The following is a 27,520-nucleotide window of genomic DNA, read 5'->3' on the forward strand; positions in this document are numbered from 1 at the left end:
GCCTGACCCAATAAGCAGAGGCTAAATTCACAATTAATTAAAGATTTCATGTTCATTCATCCAAGACATGCCTCAAACCATCTTTTGTCCAGCTGGCCAGCAGGAGACTTACAACCATATTTAGGACATCTTGTGACTATAATCAACATATGCAAAATATCCTATTTCAAAAAAAATCATTCATTTATCAGATTAGTATCTCTGTTGCAGGAATAGTACTCTCTCTATTATGCCAACTATAATCATATTTTAGTAAATAAATATGACAATGTATTATATAGAAATTATGTTACATTTTATTGGCAATTTAACATAGTTCTCTAACTTTTCCATCTATTCAGAAGTATTATTTCTCTATTAGAGAAGAGAAAATGGAGGCATAGAGAGCTTATACAATTTTTTTTAAGGTTATACAATTGGTATTTGGAATTCTAATATGTGAACTCCAATTTGTTGATCGAAAGCCCCTATTACCCAACAATACTGCTCTTACTTGATAGATAATGATAAAACGAAGCTGCAGCCACCGGTATTGTCCTGTGGACAGAGCCTGCAGAAAGTTACAGTCCCTTTTCAAAGAGCCAACTGATACCAGTGGGCTGCTGTGTAGGTCGCTCCAGGCCTGCCACAGCTGACGCCCCTTGGCCTCCTGGGGTGGAAGGGAGATGTGATTAGCTATGAGACTGGAATCTAAGCCATTCATGCAAGTTGTCCCCGTCTAATTTGGTCCACAGATGCAATGCCACAATCATTATATCCTCTATATTGGCTTCTGGTCACCTTATGGGTTTGGTGAAAATTAAGCATTAAGCTTCCAGGATGCATGCCATGCCTGGTTCAAAATTTTCCTGTCAACCCCAATGCCCCAAGCTTAACCCTGCACCTCAACATTAATCAGTGACCTGATGCAATTTTATGAGCGATGTACCTTCTAGCATGAATCTTCTTCATGCAAATCCAAAATAGCAATTCCTCACATTCACTTAAAATACAACGAAAGATGCTTACTTTCTTATTTTGCTGTTGTATTCCTGGTTCTATTTTGTTATTTTTTAAAGCAGGAAAACGCTTCCTTCCTAGAATGCTAAAGTGCAAAGACCTTGTGGACACAGCCCTCTCCCACCTCCGCACCCGCTGTACTTGGTAACTTTGGTCAGAGGAAAGGTGGGCTCTGGGATGAGAAACTACAAGTCCCAGAATGCTCAGCGCCCTCCGCACAGGCGCAGCGGGGACCACCCAGCCAGCGGGCCAGCTAGCCTGCGGAGACTCCCGGGTCCCCGCGCGGGACTGGGGCTGGGGGCGGGCAGCCCAGCGGACCTGGACGGCGCTCCAGCCGACCCCGGGCGGTACGATGAAGGCTCGGCGGAGCGCGTGAGCAGGATGCGGCGGCAGGCGCCACGGCAGGAGGAGGAGTAGGCGGTGGTGCCCTCGGGAGGGAGCCGCGCTCGGGCCAAAGGCTCCCGGAGGCTCCGCAGTGCCGCCGCCGTTGCCCGGGAGGCTCCGCGCGGGAGCCATGTAACCTGCGGCGGGCTCCGTCCTTCCCAAGTTCCCGGGCTAGCGCGGCAGCGGGGCCACGATGAAGAAGCAGTTCAATCGCATGCGCCAGCTGGCCAACCAGACGGTGGGCAGGTAGGTCACCCGCTGGCAGCCGCAGCCGGTGCGCGCCTGCGGGGCTGCATTCGCGGGCGCCCAGGTGATGGAGCCCGTCGGGCCTCCTGACCGCTTTCCCTGCTGCTACCCCCCCACTTCCCCCCGAGGTGTGGCTCGCTGGCGCGACCCCTCCTCTCTGAACTTCCCAGACCCCGGAGCCCCCGCACGCTCTGTCCGCTGTTCCAGGCTCCGGTTGCCAAGCGCAAAGTGTGACGCATCCTTTACCTGCGTCCCCGGCTGCCCCTTCACCTCGTCCTCCCTGCCTTTCCCGGGACTCCCTTCTGCCTTTGCTCATGTCGCTTCCTGGAAACAGGTGTTTGCTCCGATCGTGCTGGAGCCGCCTAAAGCCGCCGCTCTCCAAAGATTCCTCCCCTGCGCCGAATTCAGGGCTGCTTGGGGGTCCAGGGCGAGTGTTGGGCCTGGTCGGCTTAGCAGAGCTGAGCCTCCCTCCCTCCCGCCGTGTTTGCTTTCTGGGACTATGACTGTACAGGATTCTGGATTTTTTTTTTTTTCCTGGTTAGGTTTGTTAAGGCGTTGGGTGGTGGAGAGAGGAGCTGGAGAGGTGGGGGGCTGGGGGTAGAGGAGGTGCTGGTGGAATGGCGCTGCTGTCAGCTTGGTCCTAAAACTGTTTTCAGTGGAGGGGGAGAGGCTGCAGGAAGGGAGGCCCAGCTCCTGGGGAAGAGGAGCAACGCAGGGGATCACAGCCAGGTAGCGGAGGGGGACAGAGGCCCTACCGTCTGAAAGAGCCAGGCCCTAGGAAGCTGCAAGACCCAGTCTACTGTCATCACGGTGACATGGGCTACAGCTGAGCTCGTGTCCCCAGGAGCCGCTCCGCGGGGTGCCAACATACATTAACGTTACATAAGGATTCTGGTGGGTCTCTTCCCAATCTAGGCATGCTCCGAACACAGCACTGTTTGGGAGTGGGGATTTTTCATCCATCTTCTGCCCCCGGGGAGGGGTTTCGTAGCTGCTGTGGCAAAGGAATTCAGGTGTGCTGTTTTGAAGCCCCGTGGAAAACAGAGAACCCAGCCTCCGGTGCAATTAAAGTGCAAGCTCAACACCTTGAGGGCTCTCCACTAGGTTTACTACGAAACCGAATACCTTCCTTGGGTGGGAAGTGGAGCCGGAGCTGGCATCTGGTAGGGTGCGGGTAGGGACATCCCTGGGGAGTAGGGGACCATGAATTCCCATGTGAGCACACTGCCCTAATTACAGTGGGCATCTGAGGGCAGGCCATGCGGTGACTTCTTATGCTTCCAGGGACTCCAGATGGCTTCCAAGTAACAATGTCTAAAATTGACTTGGATTCATTTTCCTTTTCCAAACACATGTGCTCCAGCATGAGGGAGAATTTATGAATAGCAGAGTCAGATTAGCGGGGTTTCTGGCGCGATCTGGCTACAGATATAGCCTCCTGTGGGTTGCCTTTTGATGTGTTTGATGCTGAAATAGTGTTTTCCTGTATAGGTCGTTTAGCAGGTGACGGTTAAGCTGGCCCGTGTTACGTCTTGGCTTCTGCGTCAGTCATCACATCCGACCAGCCAAGTGATGGTCGGCCCTTGATTGTAGCCTTGGATTGCTGGTCTCTCGTGGTGTGTTGGGGTTTCAGTCGTTGCTCGAATTGGAATATGTTTATGCTTCCTCCCTGGCTCCCTCCTCCCCCCACACAATTCTTCTGTCTCTTTTCAGGACTTGTTTAGAAGTGGTAAGATTTGTGAGCCTCGGGCCTAACGCCTTTATCATCACCTCTCCTGGAGGGAATGACCAAGGGAGAGGGGAAGTTGAGTTTTAGAGTAAGTGGTCTTTACTCATGGAAGGTGGAAGTTTCCACGCAGCTGGTGGATGCTGGCTTGTGGATAAATTCTCTTTATGAGATGGCATCTCTTGTGTCCTGTGCCAGGTAAAGTGAGGGCCAGTTCACTGCTGAGTATCACTCATGAGTGTCCATGTGAATGACATGCAGAGCGAACCTTTTAAAGCAAGACCCAGTTCATGTTACTTTGCTGGTGAAAGCCTCCAGGGGCATCGCACTGTTCCAGATCTTTCCAATGGCCTGCAAGACTGTAGCGGACTTGACCTGTCTTTGTCCTTTCGTACTCATCCTGTCCCACCTGCTTCTCATTCCCTGTGCTCCAGCCACAGTGGCCTTCCCTGCAACACGCCCGGCTCATGTCCCTCTGCCGGCTTTGTTCTTGCTGTTTCCCACTTTCCCTGTCCGGCTGCCCACATGCCTCCCCATCACTCAGGTCTGGGCTCAAAGGCCTTCCGGAGGCTGTGCTCGCCATTAGTTCTCTAGCCCACCTTCCTGTTCATGTTGGTCACAGCGCTCATCACTCTTTAAAATGCTCTTACTTCTCATTTTTTTTCTTTTCTTGTCTATCCCCAATAGAATGCATTGATCACCATTGAATGCTCAGTGTATATAGAACAATGCCTCATAGACAGTTGGCACTCAATTCATGTTTGTTGGCAAGATTAAAACAGTTTGCTGTAGGCTCCACGTGGGTTCATAAAAGGGGCAGCATTTACTTTATCTTCTTGAAAATGTCGTGAGGCATGGTCATAACATTGCTTCTTAATTTTTTGAATTAGTAGAAGCAATAGGACTGGAAGTTAGGAATTTAGATGTGGAATTGGTGTGTCACTTCATGGAGTTGCTTTAGCACGACACTCGATTCTTGTCCTTGCATGTCCTTGGAGTGAGGACTTTCTCCTCTTTGAGGGAAGACAGAGAGGAGGACTTAAGGGTTGCTCACAGCTCCTCACCTCCCCACCCCCTCCACAAGCTGCAGGTTTTGGAGTTCTGATAAAACCACTGGGGATGGGACCCACTCACTTTAACAATGGAGGAGTTGTTGAGCTAGAAGTGCTCACATCTGAGTACAGAGGGCGTCACAGCTGTGAAAAGAGTTTCTAAAACCCACTGCATTTACCTGGAAAAAGTTTCATCTCCTTCATGGTCTGCTTCTGCAGCCGTTGACACCTTCCTCCTTTGACTCTTGCCTCTCTGTCCTTCACGTCATTCCGTCCTTCGGGGAGCATTCCCTGGCCTTCAAGCCTGGCCACTGTGTGCCTCCTGGTTCGGGCAGCGCAGGCTTCTGAGGGGACAGGCCTGGTTTGTTGCTTTCTGACTATAGGACCTGGAGTAGAACTCTCTGCACATCTGTTTGCTCATCTGCAGAATGGGGATAATGAGGGTTTCACTGAGTGATGTGGCCATCGTGGCAACGATGATGTGAAAGCACCCCTGGAAAGTGCTCAGCCCTGGGAAATGCTACAAGAATCTCTGGGCAATTGATATCACTGTTATTGGGTTAAATGCACTATGGCATGCACTGTTCATTCATTTATTCGCTCATTCATTTATTCAGTGAGTATTTTCTGGATGTTTGCTGTGTGCTGGGCACTGCTCTGCTTTAGAGAGTATTACAGTGGAGAGTAAGAGATTCCATGAGTTCTCTTGGGATCTGTATTATAAAGGCATGCTATGGGTATATTGTGTTGCAATTTTTTAAAAAATATATATTTTATTCATTTTTTTATAGAGAGGGAGAGGGCTAGAGAGTTAGAAACATCGATGAGAGAGAAACATTCATCAGCTGCCTCCTGCACACCCCCTACTGGGGATGTGCCTGCAACCAAGGTACATGCCCTTGACCGGAATCAAACCTGGGACCCTTCAGTCCGCAGGCCGACGCTCTATCCACTGAGCCAAACCGGTTAGGGCTGTGTTGCAATTTTTATTTTTTTATTATTTATCTTTCCCACTGGACTTTAAGCTCCTTCTGGGCAGGGGCAACTGCCCTACTGCCCCAAATTCAAGTTTTCTGAAATTCTTGGGCAACTGAATGAATGAGTGAGCAAAAGATCCATGGGAGAATATTTTTTTCAGTCTCCACGATGGAGGTCACAGCAGCCCCCACACCATCCTGGGGGTAAAGGGGACCTGGCGTACACCAAGTGCTCAAACAACGGTTGATGAAGTTCCTTGTCATTTTCCTCTTCTGCTAGCCCATCAGTCCTCCAAAAACGCTGGCCCCTACGTTTCAAGGGCCTCTTAGAAACTGATGCCAACAGCCACTGCCCAGTGCTGGCTGTAAATGAGCTCTATGCTCTTGTACAGAAGCTGGTGAGGCTCAAGGTGTCCCAGAGTAGGCAAGGAGCTATGCGTGTGGGAGGGGGTGCAGGGCTGGCTGGGTCGGATGCTTGGTTTTAGAGGCTATGAGTCGGGGAGTGGAAGACGAGGCTTGTCTGCAGAGCCTGGCTTCCATTCCTAGACTGCTGGGCAGCATGCGGCACCCAGCGGGCTTGGTTTCTGTACACAGGCTGGCTGAGCACCATCGCTGCTCTGCAGCTCTCAGGATCAACTGCAGGGGCCAACCACTGGCCAGTGGGATGGAGATGGATGCTGAGGATGCAACAGCCTCTAGGAGTGCTGGTGCTGCAGGCATTTTCGCTCAGGCCAAAGCAGCCGAGCCAGTGAGGATCTTTTCCTTGAAGGTTTCTGGGAGGCACTGCCCTGCCCATCTGCTGGCCTCCTAGAAGCCATGGGCCAGTCTGTAGACATCAGGGAAAAGTCAGAACCAGTTTCACATTAGTCATCGGACTGGCTCGTTCCCACCCACTGGCTTCCTGACAGTGCATTGGACCTGTCAGACCGGCATAGGCCCTGCCGTGTGCTCCTGTTGGCCCACAGGGCCAGGCAGACCCCACCCTGTCCCCCGAGGACCGCTGTGGAGTCTTATTAGGTCTCAGAGTGAAATTTTTCATTAGAGTTTAATGGAAGCCAGGTCCTGCCACCTGCTGTGGCATATATATGTGAGAGAGAACAGAATGTATCACCAGCTGATGAACCGGCTAGCAAGTCTGGGAGAATATTCTTTGCTCCCATCTTCTAAGCTCCTTCCTGTGCAGATCTGCCTGCCCTCAGCCCTGGGCCGGGTGCTCAGCAGTCAGCGTGAGGCTGCTGGGTCCCCAGCGTTGTTATCCTAGCCTGCATGTCATTGCGAGGCAGCCATTCTCTTCAACAGCAATTGATGCCTTCCCTCCCGTTCTGTCTCCACCAGAGGATTTTTATCAATATTGATTAATACTGTTTTATGATGGGTGACAAAGGCCATTTTATTTTTTCTGTAGAAAAAGTGAATCAGCCATGTGAATAAAACAGTAATTTAATTTATGGTTCTACCTTTTAGTGTGGATTAGTAAATATCCCTTTTATTAATAAAAAAAGGCAATTTCAAATGCTGTTTTGATAACAACAGCAAGAAACACAATTGTGCTATGTGTTGAGTTAGTTGTAACTCTGATAGTTAGGTTGGGAGAGAGCAGGATGGTTGGGGCTTCCTGCTGGGTTCGGGGTATTCCAGGGGCTGGCACCTGGAGCCCTCTGCCTTTGGGAGCGCGTGTCTGTGTAGCAATTTAAAACTATCCTTTCTATCCAGGAAGCAGATGTTTTTGCTTTCGTTTTCCAACATTAGAGTTTATTTTTAGGATAAATGTTTATTTTCCCACAGAATTCAATTTACTTTTTTTAACTTTTTTTTTTTTTTGGTTACATAAGTGATACTTGTTTATTGTAGAAAATTATTAACTTATGGATGGACAAAAAGGAAAAAAAATCACCAATAATCTCATTATCTGGAGACTATAGTTCATATTTTAGATATAGTCTTCTAAGGTTTTAATAGGCATCTATGTTCTTTAAAAAGAGATAGAGACTGTACTATGTATACTACTTTGCAACCTGCTTTCCCCCTTCCTATTAAATCTTGAATATCATTCCATGTCAATAATTATACCTCTTCAGCACAATTTTTCAGGGCTATGTAATATTCCACTGTAGCCAACAGATTTCCTTTTGCTAATCATGTAGCAAATATTTCTCATTGGTTTACTTTCCTAGTATGAGTTTTTAGAAGTGAAATTGCTGAGTCAAAGAGTATGTGAGTTTTAAGACTATGTGAGTGGACATTTTATATAGATGAACACACATATATTTCTATTAGTAGAATTGTTAATATCTTCTCCCCATCCATATCAGCAACAAATGTTACAACTTTGTTAATTGCATGAATGAAAACCAAACCCTCTCCTTTCTCTTCTTTTAACTTCTAGTGTGCTTGAGCATTTTAAATGTTTACTGGATATTTGTTGCCTTTTCTGAATGACCTGCATGTCTGAGACCCACTTTTTAAAAGTCATGCCTATAACTGTTCTGTTACCGATTTTAGAGACATTTCAATAAGCATATATGAATGTGCTTTCTCATTTGCCACATTCATCTCCTTGTAGTTTGTTTTTTGCCTATTATATTTTGTTTTAAAATTTATAATATTGTGTGATCTTTAGTCTATCGATTTATGGTTTGTGCTTAACTGTTATGCTTAGGGAACACAGTTCCCAACCCCAGATTACATAAATACCCATACATTTTCATTACCATTTATATAATTTCATTTTACATCAAATCTTTAATTCATCAGTTATCAATTTTGGTGTATGACATGAGTTAGGTGTCACATTTATGATTTTTTAAAAATCAGTTACCCTACTATCACATTGAATAATGTAATTCAAGCATGTCAAACTCGCAGCCCGCGGGCCACATGCCTTGTTTATTTGGCCTGTGTTGGCCTTTGAGTTTGACATGCTTGATGTAATTCATACCCACTGCATTGAAATGTCATTATCACGTACCAAACAATTTCACCTTGTTGTGTCCATTTCTCAGTTTCCTAGTGTGTTCTCTTGTGTCTGTCATTCTGGCAGGACTGTGAGACGGGCTCAGCTGCCCAGGGGGACAGCAGTGGGTGGTCTGCCCCAGGCTTTGGTGGGAGGAGCAGTGGAGTCCTTCTGGGCCCCTCATCCCAGCTTCACCCAGGGCGACTCCTTCACTTGGCAATTAGAACTCAACAAGTTTGCCTAAGGGTCTTGCCGTGCCTTACCCACAGCTAGCCTACAGATTGTTCTTTTATCAAAGAGAGTTGGTGAAAAAAACTCTATTTTCTTGGCTGTTCTCATTTGTTTATTTTTCTTAGTATTTTTAAAAATGTATATATATTAATATGGGGAAAATGGACACTTCTACAATATTGAATGTAATCAGAAGCCTTCCCCTTTGGAATAGGATATGTGTACTCAAGTCTGTTTCTGATCCTGTAAAACAGTATTTGTCCATTTACTAGTAGGTCCTGCATAATTTTGGTTTTGATTTTAGGTAATTTGTCATTGTCATTCCTATGGCCTTGATGATTGGAATCTTTTGTTAAGTTATATTTTTTTTACTCTTTATTGCTGGGATATAAGGAAGTTATTGATTTTTATATAATTATCTTAGCACCTTCACAACTATCTCATTACTCTTTTTTTTTTACTGTTGACACAATTACAGATGTCTCCCATTTTCCCCCTCTTTGCCCCCCCTCCACCCAGCCCCCGGCCACCCCTCCTCGAGCCTTCACCACATTGTCGGTGTCCACGGGTTATGCAAATATGCTCTTTGACTAATCTCTTCACCGTCTTATATCCGTTCTTCCACTCCCCTCCCCTCTGACATCCGCCATTCTGTTCCACGTATCTATGCCTCTGGTTCTACTTTCTTCCGTCAGCTTATTTTGTTTATTAGGTTCCACACATAAGTGAGATCATATGGTACTTATCTTTCTCTGACGGGCTTATTTTGCTTAGCATAATACTTTCCAGGTCCATCCATGCTGTTGCAAAGGGTAAGAGATCCTTCTTTTAACGGCCTTGTGGTATTCCATTGTATTAATATACTCTCATTATTTTTAAGTACTTTAAAGTACTATTGGATTCTTCAGGTAGACAATCACATTTTCTGCAAATAGTAATTTTGCTTCTTTCTCCAGTATTTTATATTTATTTTCTTTTCTTCAGTAATTGCATTGTTTAGGACTTGTGGAACATGTTAAATATGTGGCAATATGGTGGCATTCATGTCTTCTTATTATCCTCCCTGGAAATGCATGATAATTTGAGATATTGTTCTGTAATCATGTTACATATTGCATAATTTTATTAATATACTTTTTTTCTTTGAAGACAAAGTTAAATTTGATTAACTATATGCTGGGAGCCGGTCCATGCTTGCTGTTTCAAGGGACCTGGCATATATGGCATACTGTTCTTAATATGTTTGCTCACCTTCTTGGCACTATGTGTTTTACCCAAGGTCTCTGAGAAAGGTTGTTTCCCCAGGTAGGGATTTTCCCCTGAAGTTAGGGAGGGAATAAAACCTCTTAACTAGTGCCAGGTGGGTAATTAATCACTTTAACTACGAACAATCATGCTTAAGCTACATAATCTTTACTCCCTGGAATGGAGATAAGAAACGCCCTAACCTTTGTAATAGAGATTGATAGGATTGAATCAACTGGTATAAATACAGATGTAATAAGACAGCAAGACTGAGAACTTAGAACACAGAACTAAGAAGACAGAACCAAGAGAGACGGAACCTAGGCACAGAACCTACACAGAACGTTCTCTAGAGACAGAAGAACTTCGCTGGAGAGAACATGGCAAAAGTTCCTGGACAGAAACTGGCCTCAGAACCTAGAGACAGAACCTAGCGAGAGAACATGGCAAAAGATCCTGGACTGAACCTGACTACAGAAATTGGCAAGAGAACCTGACTAGAACCTGGTAACTGAACCTGGCTGGAGAACCTGGAGAACCTGGCTGGAGAACCTAGCAAGAGAACATGGACACAGAACCTGGCTGGAGATCTGAAGCAGAACTTCGCTGGAGATCCAGACCAGAACTTGGCTGGAGATCCTGGCTGGAGATCCTGGCTAGGCTGCTGTTCAACTGAACATTGTCTCCGTGTCCTTCCTTCTTCGCCGACTCCGTCCACACCTTTGGGGACCCCTGGACCTGCTGGGGTTGGACTCCGGCAACTATATTATCATAGTCTTTAAAGATCATCACATGTTATTTTTCTCCTTTTATTTGTAATATAGTCACTCTCTAATTCAGTGGTTTTCAACCTTCCTAATGCCGCGACCCTTGAATACAGTTCCTCATGTTGTGGTGACCCCCAACCATAAAATTATTTTCGTTGTTACTTCATAAGTGTAATTTTGCTACTGTTATGAATCGTAATGTAAATATTTGATATGCAGGATGAATTTTCATTGTTACAAATTGAACATAATTAAAGCATAGTGATTAATCACAAAAACATTATGTAATTATATATGTGTTTTCAGATGGTCTTAGGTGACCCCTGTGAAAGGGTCATTTGACCCCTCAAAGGGGTCGCGACCCACAGGTTGAGAACCGCTGATCTAACTTATGCTATAAATACTTATTGAGCACTTACTGTGTTCTAGACAGTGTTTTCTGTGCTGAGTATACATCATAGAATTTCTACCCATGAGGAGCTTTTGTGTTATTTTCTTGAACTTTAATAGATTTTCTAATAGGGAGCTCTCCTTGTTTTCCTGCAATCAATTTTACTTGAGTATAGTTTGTTAACTTTTTAAATATGCTGCTAGTTTTAATTCACTGGGAGTTTTATTTGGGATTTTTATTCATAAATGAGAGCATATAAAATTTTTCTTTTGTTATACCTGTCAAATTTTGATAACGGTGTAAAATGTTGATCACTTTCTACTTTTTCTACTTTTTCTACGTGATGCTGAGGTTAAGAATTACTGATCCTTGAAGGTTGGAAATAACTTTTCCAGGACTTGTTTTTGGAGGTGGTTTTGACAGTTTTCCAAATTTCTTACAGTTTACTAAAATATCTGTTTTCTATCTTTTTCTGAGTCATTTAAGTAACATATTTTTATAGACAAACGGTTATTTCATTGTGATTTTAAAATTTAATAGGATCTATTTTGAGTTAAATAGTTGTATCTCCTTTATCATTGTAATTTGCATTTCTTTTTTTTCAGCCATAACTAGCTTTGCCAGAGTATTTTCTTTCCCAAATTCTGTGGAATTAGCTCTTGGGCTTAAGCTTTTCTTTTTCAGTCATTTTTTGTTTTTAGTCCTCACCCAAGGATAGTTTTCCATTGATTTTTAGAGAGAGGGGAAGAGGGGGAAAGACAGAGAGAGGAATATCAATTGGTTGCCTCCTGCACATTTCCTGACCAGAGCCTGGGCCAGGGAGGAGCCTGCCACCCAGGTACATACCCTTGACCTGAACCCAGGACCCTTTGGTCCACAGGCTAAAGCTCTATCCACTGAGCAACCCAACTAAGGCTAGGTTTATGCTTTTAAAAGATATTTTTATTGGCCACTGGGACTATGCTGTCTATTAATTCCCAATTATAGTTTACATTCAACTAATACAAAATAATATTGCTTTTTAAAATTTTAATTACACATGAATTCCTCCTGATTTTCCTGGGTTTATTTTATTTTCCTAGTTTTTACTCTTCCGCGTTGAAGTAATCAGGATAGGCTACTTTCTGCTGTGGTAACACATGAGCTCCAAACCTCAGTGGCTTAACAAAGACGTTTATTTAAGCTCATATGAAGTGTGATGTGAGTCAGGGGTCTCCCCAGGATGTCTCAGGGATTCCGCCTGCATCCCCCCTCTACCCTGCACCCTCTTTTCCAGTCTTAGTGTGTGGCTTCCAGTCACTGTGAGAGGTGAAGGGAGTTGGCCTACTAGCTCTTAAATGCCTGGGGCTGGAACTTACAGGTGTCACCTCTGTTCATATTTCATTGGCTGGAACTAGTCACAAGTCTCCCCTGGATATGCCTGGAGACAGGGATGGGGAGCCTGTACCACAGCTGACTCACCAGGAATGTTCTCTCTCTCGTGTCCCACTGACAGTCTTGGAAATCTTTCCTGTACTCCAGCTCATCACGGTCCCATCCGCCTGCCCGCCCCTCTCTCTCTGTGCAGCCACGAGGTCATTCCTTGTTTCCATCCTGGGAGGGTAGCTATCGATTCTCCTAGATCCCTCAGAGGGGAGCATCGTTAGGATAACACTTTTCTCTTGCTGATACCCACTTCAAAATTAGTTTTTGATATCTCTATATCTCTATCTATATGCATTTTAAATAAACCTTCCTACAGTGGGTAGAGGAGTGATAAGGAGAACAGAATTCTCATCCTACCACACTGGACTGACACCTACTTCATGGAATTATTGACTGGATTAAATACGATAATATAATATCTTTAGCATAACCCCTGGGAAATAATAAGCACTCAATAAATTATGGTAATTATCACTTCCCCTGGATGTGCTCAAAGTCTCTTTGTCATGAGGCATTCATTTCAACCTTATTAATATTCCTAAGTACTGATACTTATAGCTTGACATTGATATCCATTTGTCTTGTTATCTCAGATCAAACCCAGTTTTTCTATGTTTAGTCACAAACATGAAACATGTAGAGATAGCAGTAATGCTGATAGCCTTGCTCATTTAAAACCCATTGCAATTAATAGTTATTATATTACTTAGGAAGGGCTAGGGCTAGGCCAGTGATGGCGAACCTTTTGAGCTCGGCGTGTCAGCATTTTGAAAAACCCTAACTTAACTCTGGTGCCGTGTCACATATAGAAATTTTTTGATATTTGCAACCATAGTAAAACAAAGATTTATATTTTTGATATTTATTTTATATATTTAAGTGCCATTTAACAAAGAAAAATCAACCAAAAAAATGAGTTCGCGTGTCACCTCTGACACGCGTGTCATAGGTTCGCCATCACTGGGCTAGGCTATTCCACAGTAACAAGAACCCTTAACATCTCGATGGCTTCGAGTGCTGACTGAGGGGGGCTGGTCGTAGCCCTTTAAGGATCCACAGGTACGTGTTCCACACGCACTCTGCGATGGCACCGGCAGTCAATGAGGGTGCAGCGAATCATGCACTGGCGCCTAAGGTTCTGTGAAGGGGCACCCATCAGTTCTAGTCACATTTCACTGGCCGCAGCAAGTCACCTGACCGACCATACTTGCAGGGGGCCAGGGAAAGGCACTGCCTTCATGGACTCGGAGAGAGGAGAACATCAAAAGCCACGGCCATGTCGCCCGTAGCCACGCACTGGGCTGTGTCCTTGAGGGGCATTATTTTATGGTCCCATGGCAACACCTGTATGAATTGGGTGCTACCTACAGGCCCACTGTACAGATGGGGAGCAGAGGTGATGGAAATAGCCGGCCAGGAAAGGGGCAGAGCGAGATTTGAGCTGGGCCCTAAGTAGGTCAAGGCAGGACGTGCTCTCCCTCCCCTCCTGGTGGCTCTCAGCGGCCTCAGGGTCCCTCAGGTTCTGCTGTTTAGATGGCTTTACCAGTAAAATGCTAATTAACTTGTATAAAAATAAAAATGTCACATTTATTTGAGGTAATCCAGTGTCTTGTATGCAGCCTTAATCACAGAGAGCATCAGACGATGGAACGCCTGCCAATAGGAAGTTCTCCACTTGGTTTCCTTATTACGGTTTCACCAGACAGCGTAAGAGAGTCCTTGGAAAGTGTTCTATAGCTCGGTGCTCGGTGTGCAAAGACAGTCATTTCTATGTCTGCAAGAGCCCCTGTCGCCTCCTGCATGACCTAGTAATCAAGCAGAGACCTTAGCAAAATAAAGAACATGAGAAGGGCAGAGCTCCGAGCTCTGTCTCCTTGGTGCGATTGCAGACACACGTGGTTCCACAGCTGCTCATTCTGGAGTGTGTCTGGTGACAGACACTCCTGTGTAAGCCTCACAACAGCTCTGCGAGTCGGTCCCGATCCTTCCCCATCACCTGCCCGACCTGACTCAGCAGGTGAGTGCGGGTTGCTGCTGGTCACAGCGTTGGTAAGGGAAGGAGCTGAGATTTGCTCCCAGGTCTGCTGGCTGTGGTCCTGATGGGCTGCATTGCTAGGCTTCCATTCCACCGCAGTAGGGGAAAGGGGCGACTTTGTGTCTAACATTAGGGAATGTTTAAGTTTGGGGACATCTGTACTGTTGTAATGTGCAGTATTTTTATAACATTCCCAAAATGTAAGAGCGTGTGGGAGATGTTTAAGATAAGGAAACAGGATACAGAAGTGAGCACAGAGTTGAGGCTGCACCGTGTTTTTAAAACGCTTAGAGAAGGCTGGGAGGAAGTCAGGAGAGACTGCGAGGCTCCGCGTGCCTGTTTATCTCTGGGGAGGATTATGAGTAATCTGAATTCTTGCTGCTTCTACCTTTTAACAATTTTCAAATTCTTGAGGATAAACATGTATTTGCCCTGGCCAGGGGGCTCAGTTTGTCGGAGCGTTGTCCTGTACACCTTTAAAAGGGTTATGGGTTCGATTCCCAGTCGGGGCACTTACAGAAGGCAACCAATTGATGTTTCTCACGTCGATGTTCCTCTCTCTCTCTCTCTCTCTCTCTCTCAAAATCAATAAACATATCCTCGGGTGAAGATGAAAAAATAAAAAATAAACATGTATTTTATTAAAAAAAAACAAATCAACAAACAAGAAACCCTCCCAGGACTCAAAACAAAGAGGTGAATATAAAATGTAGCTGGGATTTCCTATAGTGATGTTGTAAGTTCGGGGCCCTGAAATGTCTACATAGAAATGTGTTTGAAGCTCTCTTCAGCTTCTAACATGGGCACCGCCTTATCCTTGCACTCTGGGAAGGACATGCTGTCAGATCTCATTTTATCCAGTAAAACCGTCTGATATTAGGAAGTGGCATGCGAGGAACCTTCAGGGCTGCTAGTTTTAAAGACACATTCCATTTTGAGATTTGGTCTGCATGAGCGGGGACGGAGGCCTCGTGGTCCTGTGACCAGTTGGGGTTCCCTGGATGCAGCGCAGACATGGGCTCTGGGTCGTCTGAGTGGAGAGGGAGATTTGAGGATGGGGTGGCTCACAGAAGCAGGGGACTGACGGCAGTGCCCCTGCTGCAGGGGAAGGGCAGCCCCTGCGGAGGGCTCGCTTCCCAGCTGCTTTCTGTCGCTGGGTCGCTTGAATGATTCCCTCACTGAAGAGAGGCTAATTGGTTTCGCTTGGACCATGTGACCCCACCATCCCTTAGGGGCCGGGAGAGTAGGCAGTTCTCTGGATTGCAAGTCCTCAGAGATGAAGTAGGGGAGAGGCAGTTCCCTAAGGAAAATCAGAGGCTTTTGCCCAAGGGCTGGGGAAGGGACGCTGGCCGCTCACCACACCCAGATGCCGACCAAATTCCAATCCATGGCAGCAAACACCGGACCTCGGTCAGTTTGCCAGGACCTGTGAATTAGCAGTGATGTAGGGAATGTGTCTCCTGGTGTTCGGAGAAGTCATTTCTCAGCCCTACATATCCAGTCACTTCCACAAAACTATCCCTGGGTTGCTTTTGGTCTGTGTCTTCCTTTTCATCCGATTCTCACTCACAGCCTGTTTCTCCGCCCGTGACCACGAATTGCAGGGCCCTCCTTGTTTGGGTTCTCACCTTGAGTCTCTTCCCTGACTTCCTGCAGCACAGGCCAGACTGTGTTTTTGAAGACGTGGAAAGGAGAATGGCTTTTCCTTCTTTATGAAGTCGTGCTCTGTGGGGGGAACCCTGCGACTGGGGAACGCAGCCCACTGTAGACTCATTCAGAGAGTTCCAACCTCTCTCTGTATTTAAGGCCCGAGAGGTTCTGCAGGGAAGAAGGCTGTTGGTCATTTGTATCTCTGAGGCTGCTCTTGATGGTTGTAAGTGATACCAATTCAGGGAGCTTCAAACAGTAAAGAAACTTGGCCTCAGGTGATGGGTTGGCCTAAGGTAGGAGATCCAGGTGCCTTGTGATCTTTCCGCTTTGCTTTGCTTTGCCTTCATCTCTGTGTGGGCTTTTTCCTCAGACTGGCTTTTTTCATGGTCAACATATAGCTGCCAGCAGCAACTGAGTTCCTTTGCTTCCATGTTTTAAACCAAAAGAGGTGTTAAGGTCTGAATGTTTGTGTCCCTCCAAAATGCAGATGTTGAAACTCGAATCCCCAACGTGACTATATCAGCAGGTGAGGCTTTGGGGACGTCATTAGGTCATGAGGGCATTGCCCTCTTGTATGGATTAGAGCCCTTATAGAAGAGGTCCTAGAAGCTCCCGCCCCTTCTACCTTGTGAGATCACTGCGAGCACCCACCACCGAGAACCGGAAAGCAGCCCTCACCAAATCGGCTGGCACCTTGATCTTGGACTTCCCAGACTGTGAGAAAGAAGTTTCTGCTTTCTATATGCCACCTGAATACCTGATAGGTATTCTGTTACAGCAGCTCAAATGGACTAAGACAAGAGGAGCAGCCAGATGGTCCCAGTCATAAGTCCAGAGTCCTTCCCTCTAGTTTAAGCCGATTTATTTCATGTGTTTACCATTGACTTTAACCCATGTTGAAAGGAAGGGACGTGGTGGGCTGATGAAGCTGACGTCTGCATCTCTGACCTGGTCGCTGGCAGAGGAGGTAGGATTGTGATGACTGCCTTAGAGCCATCAATACCCTTCCAGGAGTAGAGGTGGGGAAAGCCCCTTCTACGTCAGGAGGACTTTAGGGAGGAGGGAAGGATACCGGGTCAAAATCAGAGTTCTGTTCACATGGAAGAAGGAGCAGAGCATTCTGGGTGGACATTCAACAGTGTCCTCTGTGACTTGGTTGAACCCAACATTTTGAGTGTGAAGACCATTTTCTGTGGGTCACCCAATCCTCACACTAGAGTTTGTAGACTATATCATTGGGAATGGAGTTCAGATATTCTTTGGAAATGTTCTCTCCTTTGATCAAACTGTTGTCTCACCTTTCTGTTTATCAGGATGTTCACATGAGTGTGTAAACTTGGTGTGTTGTATTCCAGTTCCGCGTACATCTCTCTCTCATAGTCTGGTAGTCCGTAAGTCCCGAGCACAGTGTCTGGAATGTAGAAGGGACTCAGGAATTGTTCGTCAAATGCATTCTTAGAGTTCAAGTCAGATGTCACTGCTTTCTGTCTCCCCTCTGTTGCTTCTCCCTTGTGCATTTTCAGACCTCTGCTTGTTGTCGGATGTCGCCGATTTCATCCTGCTTTGATTTCTCAGGGCTGCTGGTTCTGTTTTCTCACCAGGCTGGAAGCTGTGAGTGTTTGCAGGGATCAGCTGACTCCACTGCCTCCTGTCATGTTGCCCACAGTGCTTTCAAAGAGCAGAAGCAGGTCCTTGTCAGGGACTGTATGTACTGCCCTCACAGGTCTCAGAGTGGATTCTCTCTCTGTCACCACTAAATCGAGGTTTCCCGTGCTAAATACTTAGCTGCAGACTTGTAATCATGCCTTCATGAGCTCCAAGAGTTTACTAGCAAAAAATATGACACTGCTTTACAGTTAGTCCATAGTAAGTTGTCTTTAATTCAAAAGTATGATTTGCCATTCGCAAGCCATACCTATGCCGTTGAATAGATGTGTGTGTTAAGAGGAAAGTGTACGCGATGGCAACTTACTGAGTAAAGAAGCCATTCATTAAACACGTATCTGTTGATCGTCTGTGGTCACAGGTTGGGTCCTGGGAAGTGGATGATGGGAATAACATGCAAGTGCTCACTGTGGAGTGCTCTCAGCATCAGCACCTGTGGAGGGAGTGAAAGGAAGCAGGTCCAGGCCAGGCAAAGGGAGAAGTTGAGCTGTGATGTCCCAGTGAAGGCCTCGGCGGATGCTCTGTTGGGTTCTGGAGCTTGGGAGGTCTCTTCAGAGTTGTCCTGAGCTTGGGAGGAGGGACAGAGCCTTTAGACCACTGCCTTGGCCAGTCATGGGAATCATGTGACTGGCACCAGCCAAAGCAGTGCCGCAGGGTAGACACTGCTGGTGGTCACCTGCTGGATCCTGAGTAGCTGAGGAGAATGCTTCATTCCTGAGGGGGTCTGGTGTCCACTACACCTACTGTGTGCCAAGTCCTCTGCCAGAAATGTGAGTGTGAATAGGAAAGCAGTGAAATGAGTCGTTATAACAAAGGGTGCTATCTTTGATAATGGGTTTCTCATGGGAGCCTGGGAACATAACTGAGTTTGGTTGGCATGGGGTTTGGGAGGAAGTCATGTCAGCGGAGACCCGAGGGGCGAGGCATTGTTAGCAGGCTAAGGAAAGAGGGAATGAGGTGTGTGAATGCCAAGGAATGCAGAATGTGGCTCCTTAAAGGAAGTAAAGTAAGTTCTGTATGTTTGGAAAGTCACTGGGAGTAGGCTGGAGGGTTTTAGGATGGGCATCTAACTTATTGTCCAAACAGGGCACTTCGGAGAATGATCATGTAATTACTAGTGCCAGGGACAGCAGGTGAAAACCTGGGCAAATTGTGCAGTCACCTTGTTTATAAGGCACGAGTCAGCAGTTTGGATTTTGTCCGAGGACCCATGGTAAAGTATTGATCTCTCCCCACTGTTTTGGGGCTCTGAGCATGGGTGCTGGTGTCCGATTCCCATAAGTTCTGATCTTGCCTCTGTCACTTACGAATTGCACAATCACTTGGGCTGTATAAGCCTCACTTGTCTTATTGCAAAATGGAGATATTTTCTGCTTTATGACATTTTAAGTAAATATTACACATAAAGTACTTAAAATAGTTTCTGGGACAGAACAAACCCTCGGTAAGTGTAAGATGCTGCTGTGCCGTTTTAAATGGGAGTGAGCAAGGTCAGGTCTGGGTTTTAGAATGATGACTCTGGATGCCTGGTAGAGAACCAATGAGGGCAACAAGCCTGATGCAGAGACTGGCTAGGAGACCCTACTGTTGACTAGGAGAGAAGATAGATGATCCGAATGAGATCAGACATGTAGCCATGAGGAGTGGGGCATGGAGAGGTCCGGAGATCTTGAAGATGTTGGACCACGGACCTTGGTGGACTTGAGGGAGCAGTAGGAGATGAAGTTGCTGCTGAAGTTTGGGTTTGAGCAGAGGATGGACGGACATCCCTGCCAGAGTGGGCTTCCTGTGCCTGAGCAGGAGCCTGTGGGACATGCAGAGGGAGAAGTCCAGCAGGCAGCTGGGCTGAGGATCTGGAGCAGGGGTCCTCAAACTACGGCCCGCGGGCCACATGCAAATACAAATATTGATTTGTTCCCGTTCTGTTTTTTTACTTCAAAATAAGATATGTGCAGTGTGCATAGGAATTTGTTCATAGTTTTTTTTAAACTATAGTCCGGCCCTCCAACGGTCTGAGGGACAGTGAACTGGCCCCCTGTTTAAAAAGTTTGAGGACCCCTCTGGAGCTTCAGAGCGCAGTCCAGGAGACCATGGAGTTAGGACCCAGCAGCAGGTGGGTGAGACTGAAGCACTGACGTGGGTAGAGTGCTGAGAAGAGAGGGGGGCTGAAGAATGGCCCGAGGGGGTGTCAGGAAATACTAGATGGTATGGAAACCAAGGGAATACATTTTAATTGTAGTGTTACCCTAAGATAGCGGTTCTCAACCTGTGGGTCGCGACCCTTTTGGGGGTCGAATGACCCTTTCACAGGGGTCGCCTAAGACCATCGGAAAACACATATATAATTACATATTGTTTCTGTGATTAATCACTATGCTTTAATTTTGTTCAATTTGTAACAATGAAATTGGGGGTCACTGCAACATGAGGAACTGTATTAAAGGGTCGCAGCATTAGGAAGGTTGAGAACCACTGCCCTAAGGCAAAGCCTTGCTCCATCCACTCTTAATTTCCTACCGCTTCTCTAACAAATGATCACAAACCTGGTGCTTTAAACAACATAAAATTATTCTCACAGATCTGGAGGCCAGAAGTCCGAATCCAAGGTGTGGGCAGGGCATGCTCTCTGAGGGCTGTGGGGAAGAATCGGTTTCTTCCTGTGGTACAACAAACACCATCTCCTCCTCTGCCTCAGTTTCTGGCACAGAGCTTCAAAACGTTTTGGAATTTCTTGAGTGATGGTCTCATACTCTCTTATGCTAATGAGGTGACTAATGGCAGGCCCCTAGATAACTTCAAGATGGGAGCTGGTCCCCAGAAAGACCAGTCACAGCATCAAAAGGTTAGAACTTTGGATCAGCCCAACATCCATGGCGAGGAGGGGCGAGAGGAGAGATGGAGTGCAGTTGTGGCCCAGGACTTAGTCCCTCCTGCCTGCAGATTGGAGCCCCCGGTGAACACTCCAGACACCGAGGCTCAGTAGAGCTGCCTCGTCGGGGAAGGCTGGGAAGGCACCTGGGTTTCATCAAGAGAGGTCATGGACGCTCAACCTCTCTTCCCACCCCACCCCAGACCTTGACCTAAGCATCTCTTTCATTTGTTTGTTCCTCAGTTATAACCTATATACATGAACATGAAACTGTAATTATAAGTGTGGTGCTGTCGGTGAGTTATGTGAATTGTTCTAATGGGTATTGAACTGGAGGGAGTTATGGGAAACCCTGAATTTGTAGCCAGTTGGGCGTAATTATGGGTGGCTTGGGGACACCCCAAACTTATGGCTGGCAGTCTTGTGAAGTTCTTTGTTCTTACCGTGTGGGGTCTGCACTAACTTTGGGTAGCTAGTGTCAGGACAGAATCGAATTGTTTCACATCTAGTTGATATCAGACAGTAGTGTCAGAACTTGCTGGTAGCCTCTGGTGTTGCCAGCAGTTGGTGGTGCTCCTTGGCTTATAACACATCCATTCAGTCCCTGCCTCTGTCATCACCTGGCATTCCCCGTGTGTGTCTCTGTCTCTGGTCTCTTCTTTTTTTTAAAAAAAATATATTTTATTGATTTTTTACAGAGAGGAAGGGAGAGGGACAGAGAGTTAGAAACATCGATCAGCTGCCTCCTGCACACCTCCCACTGGGGATGTGCCCGCAACCAACATACATGCTCTTGACCGGAATCGAACCTGGGACCTTTCAGTCCTCAGGCCGACGCTCTATCCACTGAGCCAAACCGGTCAGGGCTTCTGGTCTCTTCTTATAAGGACACCAGTCATGTTGGATTAAGGGTCCATGTCCTCCAGTACAACTCATCGTAACTACTTACATCTGCAACAATCTTATTTCCCACTAAGGTCACGTTCTGAGGTGCCTGTAGTTAGGACTTCATCAGATGTTCTGGGGAGACACAGTTCAACCCACAGCACCCACGGAGCACACGTTTCCCATTCAGCAAACAGCCTTTATTCTGCCTGCTGTGTGCCAGGCTCTGTGGCTGGGGGTTGGGAAGCAAACAGAAATGATTAAGTCAGATTATGCTGCCCTCAAGGGGCTTAGATTCCAGAGTGAGAATAAGCCAGGACACACTGCAGGTATTTGAGGCTGGTTTTTACTAATGTCCTACGAGAGTTTGAAAGGCTAGAATTGGTTGGAAGGACAGAACTATCACTTATGGCTTTAGTAGTGCAGGATTTTGGGAACAAAGGTGCTTTAAGTTGGACCTCTGAGGGAAGCATGGGATGGAGAGGAGGGAAAAATAGAAATGAAGACTTAAGGGAGCAAAGTGCATTACAGCAGAGGGGACATGCCGATCTAAGAGACTAACCTGGGTGTGTGTAGAATTTATTCTTCAAAAATTATTAACTCAAACTGTGGGGCATCTGTAGATGGAACACTATTGAATCAAATCTGAATGCGCCAATACACAGCCACCTCCAAGATACTCTGACCGGTGGAAAGAGCAAGACGCAGACCTCGTGGGTGGTATTCCACCCCATTTCTGCAAAATGTGAATAGGCTCCCAAGCAGGTATAGTTGCCTTGCTCATGAATGCATCGAACATCTCTGCAAGAATATACTAAATTGCCAACAGTGCCTGTCGGGGGGGTGGGAACAGGAGAGGGAGGGAGACTGCATTTCTCATTATATGTGCGAGCTAGTCTCAACTTTTTAAACAGGTTACTGTAGTCCTGCCCGCGTAGCATTTCAGTCAGCCGTGGGCTGCAGAGACGATGGTGATCCCAGGAGTGGTGCTGGAGCTGGAAAATTCCTGCCGCTTGCTGACTTCGTAGCTATCTTTACATTGTGGTGCAGTGCACACTCACGTGTTTGGGCGATGCCAGTGTGCACAGGCCTGCACTGCCAGGCATATGAAAGTACAGCCCATAGAGCGGCAGCAGCCTTTTGCGTCCGTGTTTACTACTGTCACTTGGTTGCATCATTTCTCTGGTGCTGACTTAACCTCAGGTTGTTTTGTACAGCAACATGCGGTGCAGGCTTCCAGCCTGTACCTCATAGCCTGGGTGAGTAGTAGGTTTTACCACTTAGGATTATGTAAATACACTCCGACGTTCTCACAATGACGAAACCACGTAGCGATGCATTTCTGACATATCCCCATCGTTAAATGGCATGTGACTAAGCCACAAGAATGGGTAGCCTGTAACAAAGTGTCTAGCTCAGCCGTGGGCAAACTACGGCCCGCGGGCCAGATCCGGCCCGTTTGAAATGAATAAAACTAAAAAGAAAGAAGACCGTACCCTTTTATGTAATGATGTTTACTTTGAATTTATATTAGTTCACACAAACACTCCATCCATGCTTTTGTTCCGGCCCTCCGGTCCAGTTTAAGAACCCATTGTGGCCCTCGAGTCAAAAAGTTTGCCCACCCCTGGTCTAGCTGTAACTTTTGCATTTTGAAATGCCTTATTTCTCTTAACAAACACTGCAGACTTGGAGAAGTGGTGGGCATGCTGTGTTCTAGAACAGTCCCTGCTTGTCCGGAGGACTGCTTTTCTCCACGCACTCATGACACACAGCAGGGTCCATGCAGGGGCATCGGGCCTTTGCTTTCCTGGGCCTCAGGCTTCCTGACCTCTCCCTGTTGGCCAAGGCTGCAGTCGGCCGGTCTGCTTAGCCAGCGCTGCTCTTCTCTCGGTCTCACTGTATGAATGTGCATTGCCTGCTGTAAGGCCTACAGAACTCATCTCTCACAGCTCACCAAGCCCAAAGGCATGGTCACAGGAAGGCAGTCTCTGTCCACCAAAACCCACCCGTGGGTGAGCCCCAGAATGCCGCGGGAGCCTGAGGTGTCTCCAGGCCCGTGGTGCGTGTCAGTGCAGTGAGGAACTCACACGCCCTCCCGCCCGAGGCTTACTCGCACCTCGGACCTCAGCTCTTTGGTGTCAGGTTTGGGGATTTCTGCTCAGTGTTCAGAGGAGCAGCTGTCTCCTTCTCCATCGGTTATTGAGTACGTGTTCTCTTTTTATTGCTGGCTAAAAATTTAATTATCCACAGCAGTGTCTGCCAGACTCTCCTGATGCCTCTTTTTGATCTGTGCTGTCAGATTGGGGATTTCTTTTTGATATTCGCAAGAGCAGCCGCTTCCTTCTCTGTCAGGGTCACTGATTCATGGTTTGTCTTTTTATTGCCAGCTCAGAGTAATTAGTCATCGCGGTGGCTGTGCTTTCCTGTGTCCCGTTGTGATAAGCCTCATGTTTGTACCCTGTCCTCATTGGGGCCTTCCAGATTCCGGTCCACGTCCTGAGGGGGGTGGTGGCATGCAGTCACACCCCGTCATGTCATCGTACAGAAACCTACCAAGCTCGTTTTGGTCACTTTTCTGTACCTTGAGCAGATACAGATTAATCCCTTACTTGAAGTGAGGCTAGAGTGAAAGACAAGGATGCTTATACACACACTAGAAGCCCGGTGCACAAAAATTTGTGCACTCGGGGCGGGGAGGGGGTCCCTCAGCCCGGCCTGTGCCCTCTCACAGTCTGGGACCCCTCGGGAGATAATGACCTGCTGGCTTAGGCCTGCTCCCGGGTGGCAGAGGGCAGGCCCAATCCCTAGGTGCAGCCCTTGGTTGGGCTCAGAGCAGGGCCGATTGGGGAGTTGGGGCGCCGCCCCCTGTCATGCACAGAGCAGGGCGATCGGGAGGTTGCGATGCTACCCTCAGTCACGCTCAGGGTAGGGCCGATTGGGGGGTGGGGCACCGTCCCCTGTCACACTCAAGGCAGGGTCGATGGGGAGGTTGCGGCGCCACCCCCTGTCACGTACAGAGCAGGGCCAAACAGGTGGTTGGGGCACTGCCCCCTGTCACTCACAGAGCAGGGCCCATCAGGGGTGTTGGGGCTCTGTACCCTGTCACGCACAGAGCAGGGCCAATCGGGGTTGGGGCACTGCCCCCTGTCATGCACAGAGCAGGGCCCATCAGGGGGTTGGGGCGCCGTCCTCTATCACCCACAGAGCAGGGCCAATCAGGGGGTTGGGGCACCGCCACTCTCACACTCAGGGCAGGGCCGATGGGGAGGTTATGGCTCTACCCCGTCACACACAGAGCAGGGCCCGTGGGGCGGGGGGTGTTGGGGCGCCGCACCCTGTCACACACAGAGCCGCAGGGCGATCAGGGAGTTGGGGAGCTCCCCCCTATCAGGCACAGAGCAGGGCTGATCAGGGGGTTGGGGCGCCTTCCCCTGTCACGAACAAAGCAGGGCGGATAGGGAGGTTGTGGCCCCGCCCCCTGTCACACACAGAGCCGCAGGGCGATCAGGGGGTTTGGGCGCTGCCCCGTCACGCTGATCCCGGTGCTGGGAGGCCTCGCGGCTCCGCTGATCCCGTTGCTGGGAGGCATATTACCCTTTTACTATATAGGGTAGAGGCCTGGTGCACGGGTGGGTGCCGGCTGGTTTGCCTTGAAGGGTGTCCTGGATCAGGGTGGGGATCCCCACTGGGGTGCCTGGCCAGCCTGGGTGAGGGGATGATGGCTATTTGCAGCTGGTCACACACCCTTCAGGGTGGGGGTCCCCACTGGGGTGCCTGGCCCGTCTGGGTGTGGAGCTGAGGGCTGTTTTCAGGCTGGCGGGTGACTGAAGCTCCCAACCGCTCCTTTTTTTTCTTTCTTTTTTTTTTTATTCTGGGCCAGCTTTAGCTTTGAGGCTTGGCTCCAGCTCTTAGGCCTCCGCTGCTGAAAGTAGGTTTCTGGCCTTTGCTTACAATGTTGCGATCCTGCTGGCTGAAGCCCAAATTTTTGTTACATAGTTGCTTAGAGTTGCAGGTCAGAGGCCTGCAGCGGCAGGCGGGGAATGTTGGAGTCCTCGGTCACTGAAGCAAGCAAGCCTCATGTTAGTTTAAAGCTGCCTGGCTGCCGGCCGCCATCTTGTCTGGCAGTTAATTTGCATATCTCGCTGATTAGCCAATGGGAAGGGTAGCGGTCGTGCGCCAATTATCATGTTTCTCTTTTATTAGATAGGATTGTTCCCCTTCCCTCCACCCTGCACCCCATACACTGCAGCGCAACTCTGCATGCTATCTCGCACACTGCAGCGCAGTTCTGCCCTCCGCCCCACATACTGCAGCGCAGTTGTGCCCTCCGCCCCACACACTGCAGCGCAGCACTGCCCTCCGCCCCTCACACTGCAGCGCAGCCCTGCCCTCCGCCCCACACACTGCAGCGCAGCCCTGCCCTCCGCCCCTCACACTGCAGCGCAGCCCTGCCCTCCGCCCCACACACTGCAGCGCAGCCCTGCCCTCCGCCCCACACACTGCAGCGCAGCCCTGCCCTCCGCCCCACACACTGCAGCGCAGTTCTGCCCTCCGCCCCACACACTGCAGCGCAGCCCTGCCCTCCGCCCCACACACTGCAGCGCAGCCCTGCCCTCCGCCCCACACACTGCAGCGCAGCCCTGCCCTCCGCCCCTCACACTGCAGCGCAGTTCTGCCCTCCGCCCCACACACTGCAGCGCAGTTCTGCCCTCCGCCCCACACACTGCAGCGCAGCCCTGCCCTCCGCCCCACACACTGCAGCGCAGCCCTGCCCTCCGCCCCACATATTAAGTAAACATCTCCTGTGTTCAGTAGTGGGGACAATACAGAAGTAGTCCCGTTGGGGAATAGTGGACAAGCGTGTGCAGCCTGAAACGAAGAGGTAACGACTAAAAGATCAGAAGGAGTTGGGGTGGGGGAGTGGGGCGATCACCGAGGACTGTGACACACATGTTAACTCCTAATGCACTTAGAGTCCCCATGACTGTTTTATAGGAGAGGGAACCAGAAAAGAGAAGGTAGGTTTGCCCAAATTTGGCAAACCAGAACCCAGTTGAAGGCAGGCACTGCCCAGGTTCCAAACTGGCCACTGGGTGGTACATACATGGGCCAGATACAAATAACACCACCAATGCACTGAAACTCTTTTCTTTTGTTGCTTGAGAAACTTCATGGAGGAGGTGGAACCTGAAAGTGAGCCTTTAGGAATCTTTCAGAGATAAGTAAAGAGAAGGCAGGCAGTCCGTAGGAAGGGACACAGAGAGAGATGTAGGAGTGGATGTTGCGTTTCACCGTCAGTGGGGCTTGGGGGACTGTGGAGAGGAAGTGGGTGTTGTGGAGGTTGAGGGAAGGTCAGGTGTCGGGGGAGACGAGTTGGGAGAGCTGGGGAACTGAACACAGGTTTGAGATGGTCTGTTAGGCAATTAGGAGAACTGGAGGCAGCTGAAAGGGGGAGCGAGGTTCCAGGTGTGGTTGTTTGGACACGAACTTTAGCTGCTGTCTATGGGCTAGATTGAAAAGGGAGGGGCAGCCTCAAATGAAGGCAGGAGGCTAACAGAGAATGTCAAAGAAAGGTCAGATCTGGGGTTGAGCTCCTAGAGTTTTAGGATATTTGGGTGGCTAGGTAACGGTTTTCTTTTTTTCTTACTGTACCTCTTTTATTTATCTTGAAGCTATGAGTTTGAGCAAGGAGACAGTCTTCCCCAGTTAAAAAGGTATACCAGTGATCATACACCCCTTTGCTAAAATGGCTGCATAAGCTTTTAGAGTAAAAGAGGAGGAAGTTTTAAATTAATGTGAGTAGAATGTGATGTGGGACTATACAAGGGTAGTGATGACATATATCCATCCCTATGATTCTAATTAGAATAAATAAGTCATAAAAAGTTCCTGAATATGATAAACAGCTATGAAAATTGGAAAGCTTAAAACTGTCATTATTTTCAGTTATGATTGTTTATATAGAAAAATCCTAAACCCTGCAAATAATAATTAGAATTAGTAAGAGTTTATCAAGG

At 47.9% G+C, this 27,520-nt stretch overlaps 1 protein-coding gene across 5 annotated transcripts in view; it reads left to right on the forward strand.

The window, feature by feature from the left end:
- Positions 1-1,231: 1,231 nt before the first annotated feature.
- Positions 1,232-27,520, forward strand: part of ARHGAP44 (Rho GTPase activating protein 44) — a 189,975-nt gene continuing 163,686 nt past the window's right edge. For all 5 annotated transcript variants that reach the window (XM_036341687.1, XM_036341688.1, XM_036341692.1 and 2 more), the window contains exon 1: positions 1,232-1,629. In XM_036341687.1, the coding sequence (XP_036197580.1) occupies positions 1,577-1,629 (53 nt within the window). In that variant the 5' untranslated portion in view covers positions 1,232-1,576. The remainder of the gene's footprint in view (positions 1,630-27,520) is intronic.

Source organism: Myotis myotis, unplaced genomic scaffold (genome assembly GCF_014108235.1).
Source record: "Myotis myotis isolate mMyoMyo1 unplaced genomic scaffold, mMyoMyo1.p scaffold_m19_p_17, whole genome shotgun sequence".
Classification (NCBI taxonomy): Eukaryota; Metazoa; Chordata; class Mammalia; order Chiroptera; family Vespertilionidae; genus Myotis; species Myotis myotis.